Source organism: Benincasa hispida, chromosome 11, assembly GCF_027475165.1.
Source record: "Benincasa hispida cultivar pf3 chromosome 11, pf3_genome.v1.1, whole genome shotgun sequence".
In the NCBI taxonomy this organism is placed as follows: domain Eukaryota; kingdom Viridiplantae; phylum Streptophyta; class Magnoliopsida; order Cucurbitales; family Cucurbitaceae; genus Benincasa; species Benincasa hispida.
The window spans coordinates 44,857,325-44,881,067 of NC_143488.1; the positions used below are offsets into that span (position 1 = coordinate 44,857,325).

Sequence of the window (23,743 nt, forward strand, 5' to 3'; positions counted from 1 at the left end):
GCCATCATCCTTTTCAATGGCGCTCAAGATACTGTCGAAAACCTTCTTATCATCTTTCCTCTTGAGTTCACTTCCAAAGGGAAGTTTTGGCGTGACAAGTTTAGGACTGGTGGAAAAGACATTTTCCTTGCACTATCTCTCGTGGCTGTGCGATGATGCCAAAATGGTCGGAAAGGAAGTGGGTTTACGAATTATGGGTTTGGAACGGGAGATTGGTGGTCGTATTGGCTTTGGTTGGGCTTGAGCTCGCCTACTGGTAGTAAGATAAACAGCTTCTCGAATGGACATGGCTATTGAAGCCAGTGGAGCAGAGGCGGTTGGCTGCTGAGGAAGGCTTCCGATGCCCTTAAAAGGTAGAATTTTGGGTATTTTTCTTATGGAAAGTCATTGATTCTGGAAAGGTAATGAAGGGATGGAAAAACGGTGTTTAGAAAAGGTAGGGAACTTAAGTGCTCAGAGGTTTAGGGCTTAAGGGATCTAATATAAATGATAAACGAATGAATTTAATAAACGAGGGTTTTATAAGTGTTTAAGATCGGTAATCACAAACGACAAGGTCATGATGTCACCTAATGACATTCCATTAAATTTCGAGTAAGACGAAAGGACGTTTCATCAGACGACACACTCAATTTCTCTCGGGATACAAATCGTCAGAGACCTTACGCATTCCATGCGTCAAGTTGGATTGATTTTAATTTTTGCATAATACTCAATATGAACGCATATTCCTTTTTTATTTTTATCGCATTAAACAATTTTTATCACATCGGATAGGAATTCAAATTAAAACATATCAAAGTCAGGAAGTCAAAAAGCAGAAGCCCAAAACAACAAGAATCAAATAAATCAACTCAAAAAGTTAACTAAGAAAAAGTTATAAAGAGAAAGAAGACATCCTTGAAAGGTTGAAGTGAAGTCGTCGCAGGGATTCTTCAGCACGGGCGATCAACCTTGCCCGCCTAGGTTAATGGTCTTGTTGTCACGATCCACAGAGCCTCCGTAATAAGGCTTCACTCGCTGACTATTGACCTTGAAGACGTTGCTGCCATCTTCGTTCATTAATTCCACGATTTTGTGGGGGAAAACTTCATGCACAACGAATGGTTTCCTGGGAAAAGACGAAGGCGAGAGTTAAAAGTAACACTCATTGGCCAATAACTAGATCTTTCTGACAAATCCTGTCATGTCATCTCTTGGTCTATTCCTTGTAGAGCTTTACGTTCTCGTATGTGGTGAAACACCATTCTGCCAATTCTTTCGATTGAAGGTTTGAGCCTCTCATGCGCTTGTTAAATCCAAGTTCAATTTTTTCAGGGCCCACTAGGTTATTTTGGAACTGACAAGATAAGTTGTGGGTGAATTTGGAACTCACAAGATAGGTCAAAAATCAAGAAAAGATAAGAGAAGATAAATACTAGATAAAGTGGATTTATCTAATCATAACTTATTAGGATTAGGAAAGATCTATCTCATCCTTATCATAAGAGGAAGAGGTAACTCTATCTCATTCTCCCTATAAATAAATCATTATAGCTTAATATGAGGCATCTTAAACTTGATCTGGGATTTAGATCCTAAACTAAAACTTCTGACTTCTTCTCTATTCTTTAATTCTTTTACTGACCTAGGCATCAAAGAAGCTATTTATTCCTGTCTAAACCCTATCAGTTCTTAGGTATTTAATGCTTTATTTAGCGTTTTTAGCAGATAAAATAGCAGAGAAGACCATCAAGATTGTTTGGATACATTTCGGGAATGGAGCAAGAAATGACAAAAAAGGCAAAATGACCAAATTGCCCCTAGAGGGAGTGTCGCTGTGCTAGCTAGGTGCTATGCGCGATGCTGGAGGCAATAGCACGTGTTGGCAAGAGCGTCGCGACACTACCCTGAAGTGTCACGACACTATAAACTTTGACAGAGAAATGCAAAGCACGCGCGTGGATGATCAATCGTAGGGGGCAGCGGCGCTTAACAACAGAAAGCTAGAGCGCAGACACCTTAGTTGAAGTCTTACTTTCTTGATTGCATGAGAAAATAGTGGATTGAGTCCTTATGATGGGTTGTGTGAAAGCTAACCCCCTAGGTAAAAGAAATGCCATTTATGTTTTGTGGGTGTGAGTCACAGACACCTTAGTCGAAGTCTTACGTTCTTGATTAACTTTTGTTGTTCAAAGGTTGGTGGGGTGCCCAAGCCAAAAGTAAGGGGAAGATGGATGGAGGATGTCATAAGGTTTTCCGAGTCTCTAGAGTCCATCTAGGTTAGTTTATCACACACACACATGAAGAAGAATAGAAAAAGTTTTAAATTACTCATTAAATGTAAGTTTCATGTCTTTAAGTTTTGAAGCATAATTTAGCACTAAGGCCCGAGTTAAATTGAAATGCACACTTTTTGTTGTTTAATTTGTGTTTGTGTTCTCTATCTTTCTTGAGGACTAGCAAGGCTTAGGTTAGGGGGGTTTGATAGCTCTCTAAAGGAGCTATTTATTCTCACTTAAACCTTATCAGTTCCCGGGTATTTAATGCTTTATTTAGTTTTTTTTGTTTTTTGTTTTTTTTTTTGCAAATAAAAGAGCTGAGGAGACCACTGGGACCGTTTGGATGCATTTCAGGCCAAAATGGAGCAAGAAATGACAAAAGAGGCAAAATGACCCAATTGTGCCTAGAGGGAGCACCACTGCGCTAGCTAGGCACTAAGCGTGACGTTGGAGGGTAGTAGCATGTGTTGACGAGAGCACCGTGGCGCTATGAACTTTGACAAAGAAATGCAAAGCGTGTGCGCGGATGATCAATCATGGGGGTAGTGGCGCTGGGCGCGACACTCAACGGCAGAAGGCTAGAGCGCAATTGCGCTCTACCGAAGCGCTTTAGCTGCCCGATTTTTTTTTTTTTTTTTTAATAAATGTGCCCTCCTATTTAGGGTTTTTGGGTGCAAAAAAAATGGAGAAAAAGGAAGGCCTTCACCCAACTTTATTTTCATTGTTCTTGCATTTTTTTAGGTTGAATTTTATTATTTTTGGGTTGTATTCAATGGATAGGATCGATTCATCTCTTCCCCTTTGTCTATGAAGTCGTCGAACCGAGTTTCTTAGTTCTAGATATTTAGATGTAAACTTATGTAAAAACTTTGAGGATTGTTTTGTATTAATTTCATATTATTTTATGCATCCTTGAATGTGTTTTAATTCTTCAATGTATGTTTATGGGTTTGACTGACGATCGTTCCTTTGAACGTATTTCGATTGCTAAGAACTTTAGGTTTGCATGATGTATTTCTCTTCGTCTAGCCTAAGTCATTGAGTAACAAAAATTGAATCTTGCTTGACTAGAGTTTTTAAGTCTAGTCTTTTATCCTAAATTGTTTGATTCAATTTAACTAAGTGCAATCCATTCAACCAAATCAAGTTGGCTATCAAATTAATTAACTTAACAATAGAAACCTAGAACTTAATGCAAATGTTAATTAGTTCTTCTCGATCGCTATCAAATTTGGTTGAATGGATTGCACTTAGTTAATTAGGGCTTCATTAGAAGTTTTCATTTAATTCAGGTTGCTTGTATGATTTAGCCTTAATTAGTTATCCGCCTTTGTAGATGCTAGTTAAGGTTAATCAAACAAATGTTGTGTTAAGCATAATTAATATGAGTTAATAAAAACAATCTGACATAGAAATTCATTTACTCTCAAGAGCTAGAATATCTAATCCTTAATACATTTGCATGCTTTATTTTACTTTCCTACACATTTATTCCCATCCCCATCAAACCCCCCATTTATTGCTCTAGATAGAAAATTGATTTAACGAAAAAAATTGCGCTTCCTTGTGGATCGATCCGGACTTACCATTATTGCTACGTCTTTGTAGTGATAAGAGTAGTTCAGTAGTATACTTTTTTTTTACTTGTGGTTATTTATGGAAATTAAACGACACCGAAAAAGAACCTGATCAGTCCTTTTACTATGTTTTGTAGGTTCTCTTTCCCCTATTTAGCAGGCCCAGGAGAGTCCCAATAAATAAAGGGTAGATAAGTTGGGCCCAAAAGAGTCCGCTTGGTCCACTTCGGCTTTGGAGGTCGAGGTTGAGGCCAATGTGGGCCTTGGGAGCCCAAGACCCACCTTGGCCCTAGAGGCTGAGGCCAAAGTCATGATATCCCTTATAGTGAGACCGATCCAGATCGATCCTATTTATTGGAATATCCTCAACGGTCAGATCCTAGGCCCTGTGTGTCCGGTTTCAAAGTAGGAAAAGGAAATGAGTTCCTTCTCCAATTGGGTAAGGAAGACCTCTAGGACTCAACTATAAATAAAGCATGACAGCTCTATGAAGTTAAGCTCATCTCCTCCCTAAAAACTACTTGCCCTGATATTTGTGCAAAGTACTGACTTAAGTATCGGAGTATCCGTGGCAAACACCACACCGGTATATTACTCTTTTGATTATCTTGCAAGTGATTTCTTCTCTTGAATTACAAATGTACCGATGGAGACACGTGAAAGTCAGGTGAGTTCCTTTGGTCAGATTTTGTCATCAACAATAGTCATGCAAAACAACACGAACATCATTAAATTAACTGATACTTTCATTAAGAAGCAATTTTTTAAAAAGACAAAAAAAACTAAGAGAAAGCTTAGAAAAGAAAATATATATATTGGGTTAAGTTATAAATTTAGTCATTCAACTACTAAATTTGTGAAATAGGTTTATGAACTTTCAATCTTATCTAATACATCCCTAAACTTTTGATTTTGTAATTAGTAATTTCTTGACCTTCTAATTTTATGTCTAATATGTGTAGGTCTACTCAGATTTCTTAAAATAAATGTACATAAAAGAAAATTAGAAGTTTACTGTCGTATACCCAAAATTTAATTTTAGGTCTAATAGATTTGTTAATTTTTCTTGTGGTTTAACCCATATATTTTGACCTTTAAAATTGGTCCTTCGTTTTGAAACGGCGTCGTTTGTGGTGATGAAGTTTCAATCTGCAAACCTAAAAACTCTGTTTACTGTGAAGCTCAATTCAGTTTCATGTCAAGGAAGCCGACGATGATTCTCCGGCTGCCAAGCTCCTCTCAATCGCCGGTTAGGTACTTCTCACCAATCCCATTATCCAATTTCTTCTCGCACTCATTTTCATCTGCAAGTGAGAATCAATCGCTAAATGAAAACGTAGAAACAGTATTTCGCATAATTACTAGTTCACCCTCTTCAGCAGACATGAGGGATTCTCTGAAATCGAGTCGGGTTTTTCTCTCAAATGAATTGATCGATGGAGTTCTTAAGAGGGTTAGATTTAGCCACGGGAATCCCTTACAGGCATTGGAGTTTTTTAATTACACTGGTAGAAGAAGGGGATTTTATCACACTGCGTTTTCTGTTGATACAATGCTTTATATCCTAGGTAGAGGCCGGAAGTTTGAAAAAATCTGGGATGTTTTGGTTGATATTAAGCTTAAGGATCGGTCGTTAATCTCGCCGCGAACTGTTATGGTTGTATTAGGAAGAATTGCCAAAGTGTGTTCTGTGAGGCAGACTGTGGAGTCTTTTAGGAAGTTTAAGAAGTTTGTTCCTGAGTTTGATGTCACTTGTTTTAATGCATTGTTGAGAACTCTGTGCCAGGAGAAGAGTATGATGGATGCGAGGAACGTCTACCACAGTTTGAAGAGTAAGTTTAGACCGAATTTGCAGACGTTTAACATATTATTGTCGGGTTGGAAGTCGTCAGAAGAAGCTGAGGGATTCTTTAATGAGATGAGAGAAATGGGGGTTAAACCTGATGTTGTTTCATACAACTGTTTGGTTGATGTTTATTGTAAGAATAGGGAAATGGACAAGGCGTTTAAGGTGATTGAGAAAATGAGGGATGAGGATATAGCTGCTGATGTGATTACGTACACTAGTGTTATTGGGGGATTGGGATTGATTGGTCAACCCGACAAAGCGAGAAATATTTTGAAAGAAATGAAGGAGTATGGATGTTACCCTGATGTTGCAGCTTACAATGCTGCGATACGGAATTTTTGCATTGCAAAGAGGCTTCGCGGGGCTTTTGATTTGATGGATGAAATGGTGAATAAGGGTCTGAGTCCAAATGCAACGACATACAACTTGTTCTTTAGGATTTTCTTCTGGTCGAATGACTTACAAAGCTCGTGGAATTTATATCGTCGAATGATGGATACATGTTGCTTGCCTAACACGCAATCCTGTTTGTTCCTAATGAGGTTGTTTAAGAAGCATGAAAATGTAGAAATGGCACTGGAGCTATGGAATGATATGATTCAAAGGGGTTTTGGGTCTTATATTTTAGTATCCGAGGAGTTGTTTGATTTTCTTTGTGATTTGGGTAAGTTGATTGAAGCTGAGAGGTGTTTTCTGCAGATGGTCGATAAGGGGCATAAGCCTAGTAACGTCTCATTTAAAAGGATCAAAGTACTCATGGAACTGGCAAATAAGCATGAGGTTCTTCAGAACTTGTCAAAGAAAATGGATGGTTTTTTGGATCCACAAAAACGCCTTCCTGAAACAATGAGTTATTCAACGGATCTGTCAAATTCAAATTCATTCCAATGTTAAATGGATTTATTTTACATGTCATGGGTCTATATTTTTCTCTCAGTGAAAACTAAAAACTGACAGACCATCAACGTATTATCTGCCTTTCGAGAGCAGGACGCCGAGCAAGATCGTGGAGCTGGAAGTCGACCTATAACATCTTGGGGTGAGCCTCAACATCTAAATCCTTTGGCATTCTAGAAAAGTACCCCACATAGCCTTCTCAAGAAAGCTTTGCATATTAGGCTGTAGACACTACCTCAAGAAAGGGACAGCAATTTACGCTTGTGTTGGATGCATTGTCCGAATAAGCATGAAGAACTATTCACTTCAAAAAGATAGTTGGAATTTGGAGGATTGAAGATTGAGGAAGAAAAGAAATGAGGTGATTGGTTAAAGAACTGTCTCATAAGAGGGTTACCAACTCTATTGCTTCATGGGGATATGAATGTATACAAAAATCCAGAAACTCAGATCTGGGTGTCATGCTCATGAAGATCACCATGACCGAGTACGATTACATCTCTATTCAGATTTCAGAACATGGAAAATATTTTCCAAGTTGAAGACAGATAAACCAAGAACTATCAATTTTAAACCTTTCTGCTGTTTTCGTCATCGAGTTTTGTTACGAGCAGCTTTCTCGAGTGTGAAATCTCATCCAGCCGACCTCTAAGTTAGAAAAAGTTCCATCCCTTCTCTTCTGTTTAACAAAATACATGGGAAAGATTCTTGGTAATGGGAGTTCCAAACTTGAAGGCCTCACCCGTTCTTATACGTTCTCAACGTTCTAATTTTTCAGTGTGTGAGCATATGTTGTAGGGGATCTAAGTAATTTTTTTTCCTTTTTCTCTTTTTGAAAATGAACATTATTTGCATTACATAAAATTGGATGGATATTTTCGAAAAATTCAGTTTGTTGGTCGTTTATTTATTTTTAATAATCAATTTCCATGCAAATATTGGTTATTTATTTATTTTTATTAATGCAGGAGTACAAATGTTAAAAAGTCAGTAATAAAATATGATACTGGTGGTAATATATATATATTAATTTTAATTTGTGAAGCAAAGTTGAGCATAGTGAGATAGCTGTTTTTGAGTTCAACAAATTTGTAGGAAAAAATATAGTATTTAAGTGTTCACCAATGTTTGTGTAACTTGAGTTACAAATGGTTTAGTTATAACCCTCTATTGTAACAAAGAAAAAGAAAAATAATTCAATTTTAGAAAAAAACTGTTCGCGCCCTTTGTTTCAAGAATATATATATATTTTTTAGAAATTGCAATATTACCTTTGATTTTTTATAAACATTTTAAAACTAGCATTGAAATAAAAATATTTTAAAATATTAGATGAAAAATTGATGTGATAGTAACTTGGAATGATAGAGTGATTAGGACGCCTATTTCAATTAAGCTTGAAGAAATGTCATTCACACACATCAACTTTTTAGCCAAAGCCTTGTGATCATGCCATAATTGTCCACCTTGCAATCTGGCTCAACATTCAAGTTTGGGATAGAGGGGTCTTCGTGATTTCGAGTAATTGTTACGAACAAAGAGATCTCAATCATGCTATATGAATTTTAAGAAAGATGTCAAGAATAAACATTACATGTTATTAAATGACAAAGACTTCAAGCTACATCAAATATAGTTTCATTCGCTACATCAAATAGAGTTTCATTTACTCTTTGATGGTTACAAATGCTTGAATGCTAATGAAAAACAAATAAATTCATTGGATTCATGATTTCTAGTAAATATATTTTAAGTTTTAAGTTTTTTTTTTTTTTTTATTTTACATTTACATAATGGTCATAAAGATAGAATGATATAACTCTTGAAATAACTCATAAAATATCTAGGATTTTATTTTAAGGCTAAATAATGTTGTGTAATTTATACCAAGGGGTAAGGACTTGGAAAATGTAGTAAAAACAGAGACTTTGATTTTCCAGTTAAATCTTATGGATTGATGGAAGCTACAAGTTTTGCCCGATCTATATTTTGTTGATTGTCTAAAGTCTCGTTTGATAAGTATTTCGTTTTTAGTTTTTAGTTTTTGAAAATTAAGCATATAGACACTACTTACATCTCCAAATTTCTTCATTTGTTATCTATTTTTTACGCGTGATTTAAAAAACTAAAAAATGTAGTTTTTTAAAACTTTTTTTTTTTAAAATTTAGCTAAGAATTCAACCATTATACTTAATTTTAAAAAACAAAATCTAAAAAACGAAGACCCTGTTTGGTAACCCATTTAGATTTTTGTTTTTGTTTTTGAAAATTAAATCTATTTTATCTATATTTTTATAATGATTTGCATTTTTCTTTAAGTACAATGATTGAATTCTTAGTCAAATTTCAAAAACAAGAACAACTTTTTGAAATTTATTTTTTTTAATACTTAAAATTTGACTTGATTTTTTAAACATTATTGAAAAGTAGATAACAAATGAATGAATTTGAACATAGAAGTAGTGCGATAAGTTTAACTTTAGAAAAAAAAAAAACAAAAAGACAAAATAATTACCAAACTAGCCAGATTTAGTAAATCTTCGTGGTTGAGATCATCTCGAGGTCTTGTTCTAACCTTCATTGTCATTGCACGAAATTGATCCTCCGGAAATTAGGTCATCCATTCGTGAAGTATTTTCTGTTACCCAATTCATCTCCATTTCTATCTTTAAGCTGAAATTTGAGACGAGATCGAGGAAGAAGGGGATCCTGGAGACTGATTGAATCAATAACTTAGTAATGGCAGGCCAGAATGAGGAAGAAAAATCTGCAGCTACGGAAGACTTTGTATACAGAATCAGTACATCCAAGGAGTGGGATGAATCACAGCGCGTTGGTCATATCTATGGAGGAGACTTCGACAAGTCTTCCGGCTTCATTCATCTCAGTAACCTCAATCAGGTCCTCTCTCTAATCTCATCGGATTCTTTACTTTCCTGTCGTATAGAAGAATTTTGCTCTTTCCACAAACGATATTGCATAACATCCAAGAGAAATCGTGATTTCAGCTTGCAGTGTATTTGTTATTTGTTTTGCCTATTTCGCACACACTTTCTTTCAGTTCCTCTGATCTAGGGTAAACCTTATTAGATAATATATAATTAAATCTACATTCACCCATCATAAGCTTTTGAGTCAATTAATAATTTAAGATGATATCTAGATGTACTGTGTTTCAGCCCATGCATCGTTGTTTCTTGATTTTTTTTTTGTTTGTATGGATGACTTTCTATTCGGCATCTTTATGTTTTATGACCCGCCCCCCACATTCCTAAGAATTATAATTTTTGCTTACGTTAGAGGGTCACTTTCAGCCTGTTAGGTTCCTCTACCTGCACTCAGTAAACCCAACAAGAATGGCAAGAAAAACAGAGCAACTCCCTCTGTAATAGTTGTATTAATAAAGAAGGGAATTACAGAGCTAAATGATGAAAACAAGCACCAACACACCAACAGCAACAATATACTCAAAATGGATAACAAGAAATATAAAGAAAGCAAACCAACACATTCGAGAGAGCTGGTGATTCTCTCCTAAAAGCTACCCTCAGCCTTTATTTCTCTCACAAAATTCATGCCCTTCATTGAAACCCAAGGTGTCCCTTTATAGTAATTTGTCATTGGTCCCTCAACGGTTTTTCTCCTCTCCCATTTCCTGTATAACAACTTTATTCTGTGAAATTCCTTTCTTGCCCCTCCTTTTGTAGGTGTATAGAATTGGGAGTTTAACAATACTACCCCTCTCGAAGTGCACCTTGTCCTCAAGGTGGAAGTAAGGAAACTGCTCTTTCATAAGAAAGACCGACTCCCAAGTTGCTTCATTTTCAGGTAAACCTTTCCATTTTACCAACCATTCTTGAGTTGCTAACTCTCCATTCCAACGTATGCCTAATACCAATTCAGGAGTTATCTGTAATTCGAACTCTTTAGACAAAACCGGTGGGTGGTGCTGAACTTTATGAGCTTGTCCTAGCTTCTTCTTTAGTTGGGAAATATGAAATACATTGTGAATAGACGCTTCTGGTGGAAGAGCTAATTTGTAGGCCACCTCCCCAATTTTGTCAATGACTCAATATGGCCTATAAAACTTGGGGGGTTAGTTTCTCACACCTTCTTCGGGCTAACGAACGTTGTCGATAAGGCTTGAGTTTCAAGTAAACTTCATCTCCCACTACAAATTGCAACTCTCGTTGATGCAAGTCTACATTTTTCTTCATTCGATTTTGAGCCACTACTATGTTCTCTTTCAAGGCATTTATTGCCAAATCTCTCTCTTTTAGCTGTTGCTCCACGCTATTATTAGTCGTTTTCCTGTCTCCATATGAAATCAGAGGGGGGTGGTATTTCATACACAACCTGATAAGGTGTAGTTCTAATTGAAACATGGAAAGTGGTATTGTACCATAATTTAACCCATGCAATCCATTTGTTCTATCTTATTGGTTGTTCATTACAAAAACATCTCAGGTATGTCTCAAGACATCTGTTGACCCTCTCTGTCTGTCCATTTGTTTGAGGGTGGAATGTTGTGCTCTTTTTTAATTGTGTACCTATTGATGTGAACATTTCTTTCTAGAAGTTACTTAGAAAAGTTTTATCTTAGTCAGTAATTATAGACTTTGGAACCCCGTGATGTCGAACCACCTCTTGAACAAATGCCTCATCTACTTGTTTGGCCAAAATGGGTGTCTGAGATTGATGAAATGGTTATACTTACTTAACCACTCAACAACCACCATGATATAGAGTCATATCCCCTTGCTCTAGGTAATCCTTCTATAAAATCCATTGTCCATTCTTCTATGATTAATTCTGGGATTGGTAATGGCTGGAACAAGCCCGCAAGAGACAATGATTCCGTCTTATTTCTTTGGCAAATCTCGCACCCCTCCACATACTTCTTTACATCTGACTTCATTACTTGCCAAAACAATTCTCCATTCATTCTTTTATAGGTCCTCAAGAAGCCCGAGTGCCCTCCTAATACATAATCGCGGAACGTGTGTAGTAAGGATTGAATTAGTGAAGATGACCGAGACAGTACGAACCTCCCTTTGTATAACAATCGATTATTCTTCCACTGACATTTTGGTTTTCCCTCCGGGTCGTTCTTCAATATTGTTATTATCTTTTGGAGTTCTTCATCTTCTTCAACCTCCTTTAGAACCACTTCCATATCCACTAAGGCTGGGGTTGTCAACACATATGCTTCAGCTGTTCGACAGATACGTGACAGGGCATCCGCTGCCTTATTTTGCAGCCCCATTTGTTACAAAATTTCAAAATCGTATCCCAAGAGCTTTATTAACCACCTCTTGAAACTGAGGTTGGACTTCCCATTGTCCGATCAAGAATTTTAAAACCTTCTGATCTAAGATCACTGTGAATTTGTTTCCCAACAGATAATGTTGCCACTTCTGGATTGCTAGCACCATTGCCATGAATTCCTTTTCGTAGATGGATTTGGCCTGTGCTTGAGGGATAACTTTTGGCTAAAATAGGCTATTGGTTTGAAGTTTTGAGATAATACCCCCCCCCAAATTTGGACGCATCAGTTTCAACCACAAATAGTTGAGAGAAGTCGGTTAGGGCCAACATTGGACTGTCATCATTACGTGCTTCAACTCTTCAAAGGTTTGTGTGGCTTCTTTCACTCCAAACAAAACCATCCTTTTGCAACAGTTAGGTTAGTGCCCACTTAGACACAGTTGGGAGTGGTATTCAACATACTGAGAGATAATAAATTGTATGCAAATAAAAAGAAGTGTATATTCTGCCAGCCGAGAATATGATACTTGGGCCATTGGATTTCACAAGGAGTGGAAGCTGATGAAGAACAGATTAAAGCAATGATGGAGTGGCCACAACCGAAGAATGTATCTAAACTGAGGGGGTTCTTACGACTCACCAGCTATTATAGAAGGTTCATAAAAGGGTATAGTGGCATTGTGGTAATATCTGGACTATAAACCGAAATATCATCAAAGAACACAAGTATAAATCGATGAAGAAAGAGACGAAACGCCTGATTCATCAGAGATTGGAATGTAGCTGAGGCATTGGTTAGTCTAAAAGGCATGACCATGAATTCATAGTGTCCTTCATGGGTTCGGAAAGCGGTCTTCTTGATGTCGCTTTCACGCAATCTGATCTGAGGTCTAACTTTGAAAATATGTTAGGATCCTAGCCTGTACTCAGAAAACTCAACGAGAAACAAGAGACAAAGAGAGAAAACAAAAACTCTGCTGTATTGATAATAAGGAAAACTTCAAATTACACGAAGGAAAGATCTTAGTAAGAGAAGGATAAACTGTTGCAGAGAGTAGATTGCAAAGAAATAAAAATAAAGAGAAACAGTAAAGACCTAACACAATTCGAGAGAGCTGGGAGATTCCCTCCATAAAAGTCTCCTCAACTCTTATTTATCTCACAGAAATTGCTTGCCTCTTCAGGTGCCCCAGGTTGTCCTTATAAAGGAATGAACAGTGGTCCCCCTTAACCGTTTTCACCCCCCACCTCTTCCTCTATAAAAAATTCTTTCCCTACCATTTCATTTGTAACAACTTTCTTCTATCTATTCCCTTGTTTACCCGTTCTTTTATAGGTGTAAATAATTGGGGGTTTAACAGAATATTGCTGCCCCATGTAATTCATATAGGAGCTTCTTCGATCACTGGAATGGGAACTTGTCAACAATGGTGGCCTTGGTTTAGTTTCCTATAATCCACACAGAAATGCCATCCCCCATCCTTCTTCTTGACTAGCAAAACGACACTCAAATAAGGGCTATGGCTTGGTCTTATTATTCCGGCTTGTAACATTTCATGGACAAGTTTCTCAATCTCCTCCTTCTGGGCGTGGCCATATTTATATGGATGAACATTGATGGGTTTTCAGCCTTTGATGATAAAGATGCGATGATCAATTGCACACTTGGGAGGCAGAGTGGTAGGGGTCTCAAACACATCTTCATTTTTTTTTAGTAACATTTGGATCGTTACTGGTAGTCCTTCATACTTTGCTTCCTCATCGTCACGGATGCTATTACTGTTCTCCTCGATTTCCAAGTGCTGAAATTCTATCAAGAATCCTAGATCTTTCTCTTCTCATATTTTCGATAGAGCGTTAAAGGATATTTTGGACTTCGTGAAGGAAGGGTCCCCTTGTAGAATTACGTGAGAATTACCCGACTGGAAAGACATCGTCAGCTTCAGCCAGTGGACGCCCATGAATCCTGTTGTGCATAGGCATGACATTCCTAAAACCACATCCATTTGTCCTAAATTGATGGCCAGAAAATTAGCTCTTACCACTAGCTCCGACAGTTTTAATTTGACGGACTTGTAGATCCCTTTCCCCTGAATTGCTGTTCCATTCCCAATAACTACTCCGAATTTTTCCTTTTTCACCAGGGGTAGGTTCAACTCCCTCACAACTTCCTGATGAATAAAATTGTGCGTAGCTCTTGAATCAAGTAACACGATTACCTCCTTATCCTTCATCATTCCCTTTAATTTCATCTTCCCTTCGCTGAAAATTTGAGCATCGATTTTAAGGCTAGCTCCGCCTTCTCAATTACTTCCATTGTCTTCAGCTTAGGTTTCTCCTCGTTCTCTTCTACCTCCTCAGTTTCAGAATCTTCTTCTTCATTCACGATGAACATCAGTTGCCAATTCGCCCTTATTTTGCAATGGTGCCTGGGTGAATACTTTTCGCTACAACGAAAACACAGACCCTTGTCTAACAGGTCTCAGAATTCAGCGCCTGACAACCTTTTCAACGGTGGATCTTTCTTCGTAAAATTTCCCTTCACTAGAATTGATATCTGCCTCATAGTTAGGGTTTCGTTCCCTTTTACGAGTGTTTTGTCCGTTGCAGTTCCGTCTCTTTTCCTGCTTTCGACCTCTCGCTTATTGGGCCCAACTATACCCAAATCAGCCAGAGCCATTTTTAGGGCCATATTTCGATCATTAACTAATTGGGCTCCCTCATGCAATTGTCTAAAGTTGTTGGGTGCCTGCTGATGATTTCTGCCTGTAATGCCAGTTCGAGGCCGTTCAGGAAGGCATCTTTGAGCACATTCTCGGCCAACTCTGGTAAAGATGTCGAATAGGTCATGAACTTCTTCACGTAGTCGGCGTACGTCTCCTCCTGTTTAATCCGCAAAAGTCGTGCTCCCAAACTTCCTTCTCCAGTGGGTCCGTAATGTTCAAACATCCTCTTCTTCAGTTCTTCCTAGGTGGTAATGGCTTTCCGATTATGACTCCATCGGAACCAATCCACTTCATCGGGAGCAAAGCTGACAACAGCCACCTTGGCCTTCTCAACGTTTGATAACTTATGAATTCCGAAATAATGTTCAGCTTGGTAAATCCAAGATTCTGGATTTTCATTTGAGTACAGGGGAATCTCGAGCTGCTTGTACTTGCTCTTATAAGCTCCTCCAGCCCCTTGGTTTTGAGACGAATCCACCTCTTCCACCTTTCCTTTCAATTTGAGGCGACTCCCTTCTGTGGTTCCCGATTCCTCCTTCCTTGTTGAGTTGTTCTCCCTTACTTCCTTGTCCAGTTTCTTGACCCAGGAGCATATCTTTCAATTCGAAGATCTCTTTCTCATTAACCTCCATTCTCTCCTCCATCTGCTTCCAAGCCATCGCTCTTGTACGCCCCAATACCAATTTGTTAGGTTCTTCTACCTGCACTCAGTAAACCCAACAAGAATGGCAAGAAAAATAGAGCAACTCCCTCTGTAATAGTAGTATTAATAAAGAAGGGAATTACAGAGCTAAATGTAGAAAACAAGCAACAACACACAAGCAACAACACAGCAACAGTAACAATATACTCAAAATGGATAAAAGGAATATAAAGAAAGCAAACCATCACATTCGAGAGAGCTGATGATTCTCTTCTAATAGCTACCCTCAACCTTTATTTCTCTCGCAAAATTCCTGCCCTTCACTGAAACCCAAGGTGTCCCTTTATAGTAATTTTCCGGTGGTCCCTCAATGGTTTTTCTCCTCTCCCATTTCCTATATAACAACTTTCTTCTGTGAATCTCCTTTCTTGCCCTTCCTTTTGTAGGTGTATAGAATTGGGGGTTTAACAATCCTTCCCAATTAACTCGTGCTCAGGATGAGATCCCCAGTCCGATGCCTTTCTCGAAGCCCGAACCCGATGCTTTCATAATAAATTCTATATCGGGTTGGGGATGATTTTACTAGTCCGATTGCTTTTCCGAAGCTCTAACCCAAATTTAAATTTGCAGCTTGATGAATAAAATCCATGACTCGGATGACATTACTCGTGACCTTGCAACAATGATGAACATCTTAGCCCAACGAATAAGCCATGCATTAAATTTATGGTGTCCGGTATTAATGACTATGAATGGTTACTAATGAAAAACTGTACACATTTACTAAAAATTTCAGTTTACATTAGACTTGTAGTATGAATTGAGTTTTTATACAAAAGAATGTATCACCAAAAAAATTTATTCGCCCAAAGTTGCATGGTATATTGTTTCTTAAATACGGGCATCGCCGATTGGGTCAATGATTCCAACGGTGCACTTGTGACGTCATACTCCAAAAACTTCACACGATAGTAGCCACAGTCTAGACCATGTGTTTGGCGATTCGTGGTCATCTGAGTCATGGATTTTATTCATCGGGTTGCAAATTTGAAATCAGGTTAGGACTTCGGAAAAGCAATCGGGCTGGTGACTTCATCCCTAACCCGATATAGAATTTCTTCGTCGCGTTATGATGATAGCATCGGGTTCAGGCTTTGAAAAAGGCGTTGGGCTGGGGATCTCATCCCGAGTGCGAGTTAATTGGGAAGGCTGAAAGTGCCAGACGTAAGCAAAAGGTTATAATTCGTAGGAACGTGGGGGTCGGGTCATAAAACATAAAGGCACCTGGTAGAAGGTCATCCGTACAAAAAGCTCTTGTTTCCTCCTCAATTAATATTCATTTCCCCTTGTTTGGCTCTTCTACATATTTCAAAGCCCCACAAGTGATAGGGAGTGTTAGATATTATAATTAAATCTACCTCTACCCACCAGCTTAAACTTTTGGGTGAATTGGTGATTTAATATATTATTAGAGCAGGTGGTCCAAGGATGTCTCGTGTTCAAGCCCCTGCATTGGTATTTCCTCCTCAAGGAATATTCATTTCCACTTATTAAGTCATCGTATTTCAAGCCTACAAGTGAGGGGATAATGTTTGATGATATTATAATTAAATTTACTCTCACCCACTGACTTAAGCTTTTACCTTGTTCATTCCTAGATTTTTTTTTTTTTTTTTAAATTCGATTTAAAGTGGATTGTGTTCACAAATTGTATTACAAGCTTCAAACATATTGTTCATGCTACACTCATCGATTCAAGTAGATTTGAAGTGGAAGTTGAAGAAGTCAGTTAATTAAGGTACTAAAGTGACGTAAAAGTAGTTTGCTAGGTGACATTGAAAGCTAGTTTAGAGACCTCAAATGTAGTTTCTCTAAGTTTTATTTAGGGCATGAGAATATCATAAGATCAATATTCTTCGGCTAATTTGATTGCCTAGTCAAATCTTATGATTGGCAAGTATTATTTGAAAACGTTAAATTTTTTAGAGAACCAAAGTTTAAATGACAATTATGAATTGTTTAACCGTGAGTCTTATGTCTTGCAGGTCCAGTCAACTTTGCAGAATTTCTTTCTGAATATCAAAGATGAATTGTATCTCCTTCAAATTGAGGCCAAAAAGGTACAGAAACACCTTTTCTTTTACCTCTCGTGTCTGTAATCTGCAATTAATATAAAAGGGGAAAGCATAAATTCTTGTGATTCTGTACTGTCCCCTGCTCTACATGTGTATGTTTTGATTTTGTGATATGATGATCAACTATTACAACGGAAAGGTTAAAGGAGACCTCACTTCAAAGTGTGATCGTGCGAGCTAGCATTATAATCATCTAGTTTGTTGACTCAACCACGGAACACAATAGATATACATATTACCAAATTATATCCTTCATCAAATATCATTGGCTTAGGGCTCTGGCTATACTCAAAAACTCTATGAATTGAATGGAAAATGTTCTTAAGAATGCTTTCACGGAACTCAAGAGGCATGTTCTACTTCTATTATTGAAAGTTAGCTTCATAGTCATTTGGTTTGGCAAGGTGAAATGAAACAAACTTAGTTCATATGGTCCCCGACTCCCTATACTTCTGAATGTCTAAATTTAGTCCTAGTACTTTTAATAAAACATAAAATGAGTCCATAGTTAATATTGGGTTGAAGTGAATTTTTATAGAACTTGATCAACAATAATAATGATTTCCGCTAAGAAAAGACACAATGAGAATATGTTCCCAAAATTTGTGAGTGAAGACTAGTGGAGATTATTTTCTTTTTAATTGAAAAGTAACACAAAATCAATCGTAGGGACTAATTTTAAGATTTATTGAAAGTACGGGAACTAAATTTGAATATTTGAAAAAGTAGGGACTAAAATTGAACAATTCTCTAACTACATGGACCAAAATAGTATATTTACCAAAAGTTTATTACAACCGACAGTCAACAGAGTCATTGGTTTATTCCTTAACATTTGGCCTATTTTTTTCCATTTTACATGTTTTCAGTGTTTGGCCTTTTTTCCATTCTACTTTTTTTTACTTTGTCTATATTTGATATTACATCAACCTTTTTCTTTACAGCTTGGTGATGGATTGATTTATGAACTTGTGGATGGTTCCAATAGCTTCCCTCATTTCTATGGTCCGTCACGAAGCTTCAGGCCTATCCCTATGGATGCAGTAACCAAAGCAGAGAAACTAACTTTTTCTGATGGTCGATTTACTTGTAGTTTTCTTGAATAGGAATAGCTTTAGTTGGCCATTCCAACTTTGTATTGTATCAACAAACCAAGTGCTGCTCAAGGTTATAGGCTGGAGAAGCGAATTGCGTACAACTCTGCAGCTGATTTCTTTTTCCAATTTGTAAAGTACATAGGAGCCTTAAATTCATGTGAAACTTTTGGGTAGTTATCTGCTTTAACTGAGTCATCCTCTTACAGTACCGCCTATCCAAGAGCTACACTGCAGAATATTAGAATCGATGGACCGTTGTAAATGCCTTCATTTTATCAGGCAAAAATGGGAATAAAAAATGATCACTTTTGATTGATATTATGTGGTGATATTATTTTCCCATCTATATCTTTCAGATGTTAATGTAATCACTTTCTGATATCCATGTTACTCAGATACTCATGATCTCCTCGGATATACTGATGTTATGGAAGATCTTATTTGTATGAATTCCTTTCCACATGCTTTTCTTATATAAACTCCAGAAAATTTCCAGGTAGCTTGTACTGGGTAATGTTGATACGTGTGTTGTCTTACTATTATATTTTAGTGGCATTATTATTATATTTCAACATGATATTCATGTGACATTCACTAATTGAATCAAGTTGCTAAATGTCGGTAGTCGCTGTATGGACAAAACTGAGGTTCTTGTCACAGACTAAGAGAAAACGACAGTTTTGATGATACTCAGGATAAGATTCTTCTTACTTACTCTCTTTCTATTTTCTCCAGGGATCTGTTACTCACGGACTAGCATAAGGAATAGTGCGAGCCCAAGATAAAACAAAATAATTATACTATATTCAACATCTTTTTGTGCTTTCTCACTTCTGCTTGACCACAGGATTTGCAGTTTCTCTCCACCATTCTGCTATAAGTTAAAGCAACTTACCACCAACTTGCATTAGAACCGGAGAAAATTCCCCATATCGGACAGAACCTGTAGTTTGTCAGAAAGTAATGCCCCTACACTCTCTTTTTAAACGTTTGTGTAGGAAGAATTATATGGATCTTGTCATTTTTCTTTCTGGTTAATGGTCGGTTGGATGGATGAAAATATTCATTAATTTTTTGTCTTATTGGGACAAAACGTCTTTAATCTAATAAATCGTGGAATACAATAAAAGATCATATCATATTTTTTTAGAATTTTTAATTTGGCTTCTAGTGAATTCAAGAGGCTTTGAGTGCTTAACTAGCTGAGACACAGAGAAATCTCAAACAGAGCACATGGAACGCAACTGGGATCTTTAGTACTCACTGCATATGATGTTGTCTCTCTGCTCTTTATTTATTGTGATCATTTGCTACCGTAAACAAGCGGGTTAATGAATCTGATTACAGAAATGGCGAAAACGAAGAGGAATTCCTTTCCTTTTCCATTGCCTGTCATCTTCTTCCTACTATCTCTACCTGGTCCTCTTTTTGTTCATTCTCAGTGCACCCAAAAGCCAGTTATTTTCAACTTTGGCGACTCAAATTCTGATACAGGTGGTTTCTCTGAGGGACTTGGCCTCAAATTTGGACTCCCAACTGGCCGTACATTCTTCCATAAACCATCAGGAAGATTATGTGATGGACGCTTAATGATTGATTTTCTATGTATGTACTCTGATCCAACAAAACAAATTCTCAATAGCTTGATTTTCTTACTAAAGTGCATTTTCTTCCTCAGGTGAAAATGTGAGTTCTGATTATTTGACCCCATATCTGCGATCTGTGGGGCCAAATTTCACCAATGGAGCCAACTTTGCTATATCTGGTTCAGCTACTCTGCCAAAGGATCGTCCATTTAGTTTGCATATTCAAATTATGCAATTCCTTCAATTTCAATCACGCTCCCTCGAGCTTATTCCAAAAGGTATATCTAGTTCAATATAGTAGTTGATTAAACACACATTCTTACTTGATATCTCAATAATTTTTAATGGATGGGAAGAATCTCTTCATTCTACTATTGACATCTCTTCATTCTACTATTGACAAAGGTTTCTAAGCCAAGTGAACTGATGTAGGGTATAAAGACTTGGTTGATGAAGAAGGGTTCAATAATGCTCTTTACACAATTGACATCGGACAAAATGATCTTGCTGCCGCATTCACTTACTTGTCTTATCCGCAAGTCATCCAGAAAATACCATCTTTTGTTTCTGAGATAAAAAATGCCATATGGGTTAGCCTTCAATTTCTACACTGTTGAATTACTATTTACAACCTAAAAGTTTTAAGCTAATAGGCCATGACAAATCTTTTAATTTTTTTCAACACTCCCTCATGTGTTAGACTCAAATTTTAGTAGATATAAAAAATGATACAATTTATATTATAAAAGTTTGAAGTTAGCCCTGAAGTTTAGTTAACTCTCCATTTTCAGATTATAGCACTGACGTTTAGTTAATTCTCCATTTTTTCAGTATATTCTTCTGGCCTTAAAAGTAGAAGTTGAAGAAAAGTCAATGGATTCCTGTGTTTTTGCTTTTGTTACTCCCCCTTACTTGTTTTTCAATACAAATGTAGAATATATATGAACATGGAGGGAAAAAATTTTGGGTACACAACACAGGGCCATTGGGCTGTTTACCTCAAAAGCTTGCTGCAACTTCTTCAAATGCCAGTGACCTTGACAATCATGGATGCCTCCAATCCCAAAACAATGCTGCGAAAGAGTTCAACGCTCAGTTGAAAGCTGCATGTGGAGAACTAAGATCTGCTTTGACAAATGCCACCATTGTGTATGTTGACGTCTATGCCATCAAATACGACCTCATAGCCAACTCGGTCTCAAACGGTATTGCCAATTATAATCATCGTCATCATCTTACAAGAATTAGCAAATTATTGTCTTGACTCGAGCTGTTTCCTTACGTTGTGCAGGGTTTGAGAATCCATTGATAGTGTGTTGTGGCTATGGAGGACCGCCATACAACTTCAACCAGAGCATTACTTGTGGCCAACCGGGCTTCAACACGTGTAACGAAGGATTAAAGTATGTAAGTTGGGATGGAGTTCACTATACAGAAGCAGCAAATGCTGTGTTTGCCTCCAAGATACTTTCTTCTCAATACTCTTTTCCAAAACTTCACTTTAATTTCTTCTGTAACAAGTGATGATTGGATTCATTTTGACTCAACCTAAACAGCCATATAATTTGGATAATGTTCAGCTTTTGATTGGAATTGGGTAGGACGTTTGCTCTTTTTATTGTGGGTATTGGCAAAACTGTAATCAAGGAAAAGCAAAGGGGTGCCATACAAAAACTTATTAATAAGAAAATCACAAAAAGCAAACATTTCGAGGCTAGGAAGCACAAATATTTCTAATTGTGTAGAGAATCGGTATCAGATATGGATACGTTCAGATATATGACAGATATGTGTTTAATATGTGATTTGAAGTATCTGTTTTTTTTTTTTTTTCAAGTTTTCAAATACGTGTATCTACTTCTAGATACGGGAAGGGATACTTGGGTCATTTTTTCCCCAAATTTAAGCTCAACCACTTAGAAAGTCCAACTCACAACTTATTTTATTTAAAAGTAAACTTAAATCTAGTCCAAAACAAAATAGATTAAAAATGAAAAAAACAATAAAGAGTAGAAACATAGAAAGTTAAAAAAAAAAAACACCCGAAAGGTAATTAAATCTTCATTCTTCCCTTCTCTCTCACTATCTAAATCATGATTCACACTTCCTTTCGTGCTCACCTTCATTCTTCGATCTTTATCTTCTACTTCTTTCTTATCATATGCTCTAATCACTCAACTATCACTCGATATTGTTGGATTTTTCTTTTTAAGCCTTTACTCTCTTTGTGTCTATGCTTCTTAGCTTCAAGGTTATCAATAGCATATGTAGTCTTAAGTTTGTCCTAAGCAGAAAATATGTTATTTATAAGAAATATCTTTGTAGTTTTGACTTTCATATCGTATATTTTTGTGCTTGAAGTCTCAATAATGCTCTCTTTTAGTTCCTAACCTAATGAAACTTTTAGTCGTCACATAAAAAGCTCAATCACTTTAGTTTGACTAGTGTGCCAGACACTTGGATGCTCCAACACTTGTTGGATAAAAAACAAATACTTGTTAGTACAATAAATTATGAGTTAGACATGCATAGAACATGGGAAAAATTCAGGTACTACCATAGTACATACTCAATTCTTGAATGTAACTTTTGTGGTAAGCAATGAATGTAGTATGAAAATTTTCTATACTACTGTAGTACTAGAAAATTTTCCCATAGAACACTTGTTTTGTAGACCAAAAAGACATATATGCCAATAATAATAAATTTTGAGTGTGAAACACATCAAACTAATTTTTAAGCATATGAATGTATAAACTCATTTACTTTGAATTTTCTTCTGCTATAAAACTATATATATTTTAAAATTTTTTATTTTAATAAACATGTCCTTGTTATGTCATTGATGTGGCAAAAAGATTTGTGTTTACAATACTTGAGATGATGTGGTAAGCATAAAAAATATTGGCTAAATTATACAAAATATCGCTAAACTTTGTACTTAATAATTTGAGTTAGGTTGGGTCAACCCAAATTTGAAAAATTGCAGCCATCAACTCGAAAATAATAATAATAATAATAACCCAACCCAAGTCAACTCAAATTTTAAACTAACTCAATCCAACTCTTATAATTTAGATTGGGTAATCGAGGTTGTTCGAATTGTCGAGTCATTGGAATACCCATACTTTTAGAAGTTTTAAAAGTACTCTTAAAACTTCCAAAAATAGTTTTTAAAAATATCTTACCATTAGTTTTGAATGAAAACGATTAGTGGTGTGTGTAAAAAATACTTTTGAACTTTCATAAGTTCCTTAAAATTAAAAAAATAAATACACAAATGACTATTTCGGATAATAGACAGGAAAGGACAAGTGACAATTAAAAAAAAAAAGTTGACATAAAGGAAAGTAAATTAAAAAATTCAAGAATATAAAAAATGATTATTTTTCAGAAAACTTGAAATAGAAGAAAAATGAAAGTATTTATATGAAAAAAAATGAGGATATTAATATAATTTGTTTTAAAATCAATCATTTTCGAATTCAAGAAAACTTTTAACAAATTGATCACTGTAGTAATGGTAGGAGTATTTTTTAATTTTTTTTTTAAAAAAAAAATTAGTTACTTTTGCAGCGATATATTGGTGGTTTCTTTTCCTATATTAATAGTAAGATTATTTATTAATTTTTTTTAATAGGTTTAAGATTTTTTTTTTCTTCATTACTTCGGAAAGTTCAGAAGGTATTTTTGAAAAAAAAAAA

The 23,743-nt window shown here is 36.4% G+C and overlaps 3 protein-coding genes across 3 annotated transcripts; all 3 read left to right on the plus strand.

Moving 5' to 3' along the window:
- The first annotated feature begins 4,965 nt into the window (after window positions 1-4,965).
- Window positions 4,966-7,470, plus strand: LOC120089784 (Pentatricopeptide repeat (PPR) superfamily protein). The gene has a single exon (XM_039047180.2). The coding sequence runs from the start codon at window positions 5,034-5,036 to the stop codon at window positions 6,579-6,581; it is 1,548 nt and encodes a 515-aa protein (XP_038903108.1). The 5' UTR covers window positions 4,966-5,033; the 3' UTR covers window positions 6,582-7,470.
- Window positions 7,471-9,118: 1,648 nt separating this feature from the next.
- On the plus strand, window positions 9,119-18,769 carry LOC120091189 (dihydroorotate dehydrogenase). The gene is made up of 3 exons (XM_039049089.2): window positions 9,119-9,485; window positions 17,267-17,341; window positions 18,301-18,769. Exons 1-3 carry the CDS (start codon window positions 9,324-9,326, stop codon window positions 18,460-18,462), a joined length of 399 nt encoding a protein of 132 aa, XP_038905017.1. The 5' UTR covers window positions 9,119-9,323; the 3' UTR covers window positions 18,463-18,769.
- Window positions 18,770-19,057: 288 nt separating this feature from the next.
- On the plus strand, window positions 19,058-21,756 carry LOC120091188 (GDSL esterase/lipase At1g09390-like). The gene is made up of 5 exons (XM_039049088.2): window positions 19,058-20,058; window positions 20,132-20,317; window positions 20,472-20,629; window positions 20,974-21,244; window positions 21,331-21,756. Exons 1-5 carry the CDS (start codon window positions 19,785-19,787, stop codon window positions 21,561-21,563), a joined length of 1,122 nt encoding a protein of 373 aa, XP_038905016.1. The 5' UTR covers window positions 19,058-19,784; the 3' UTR covers window positions 21,564-21,756.
- Window positions 21,757-23,743: the final 1,987 nt, after the last annotated feature.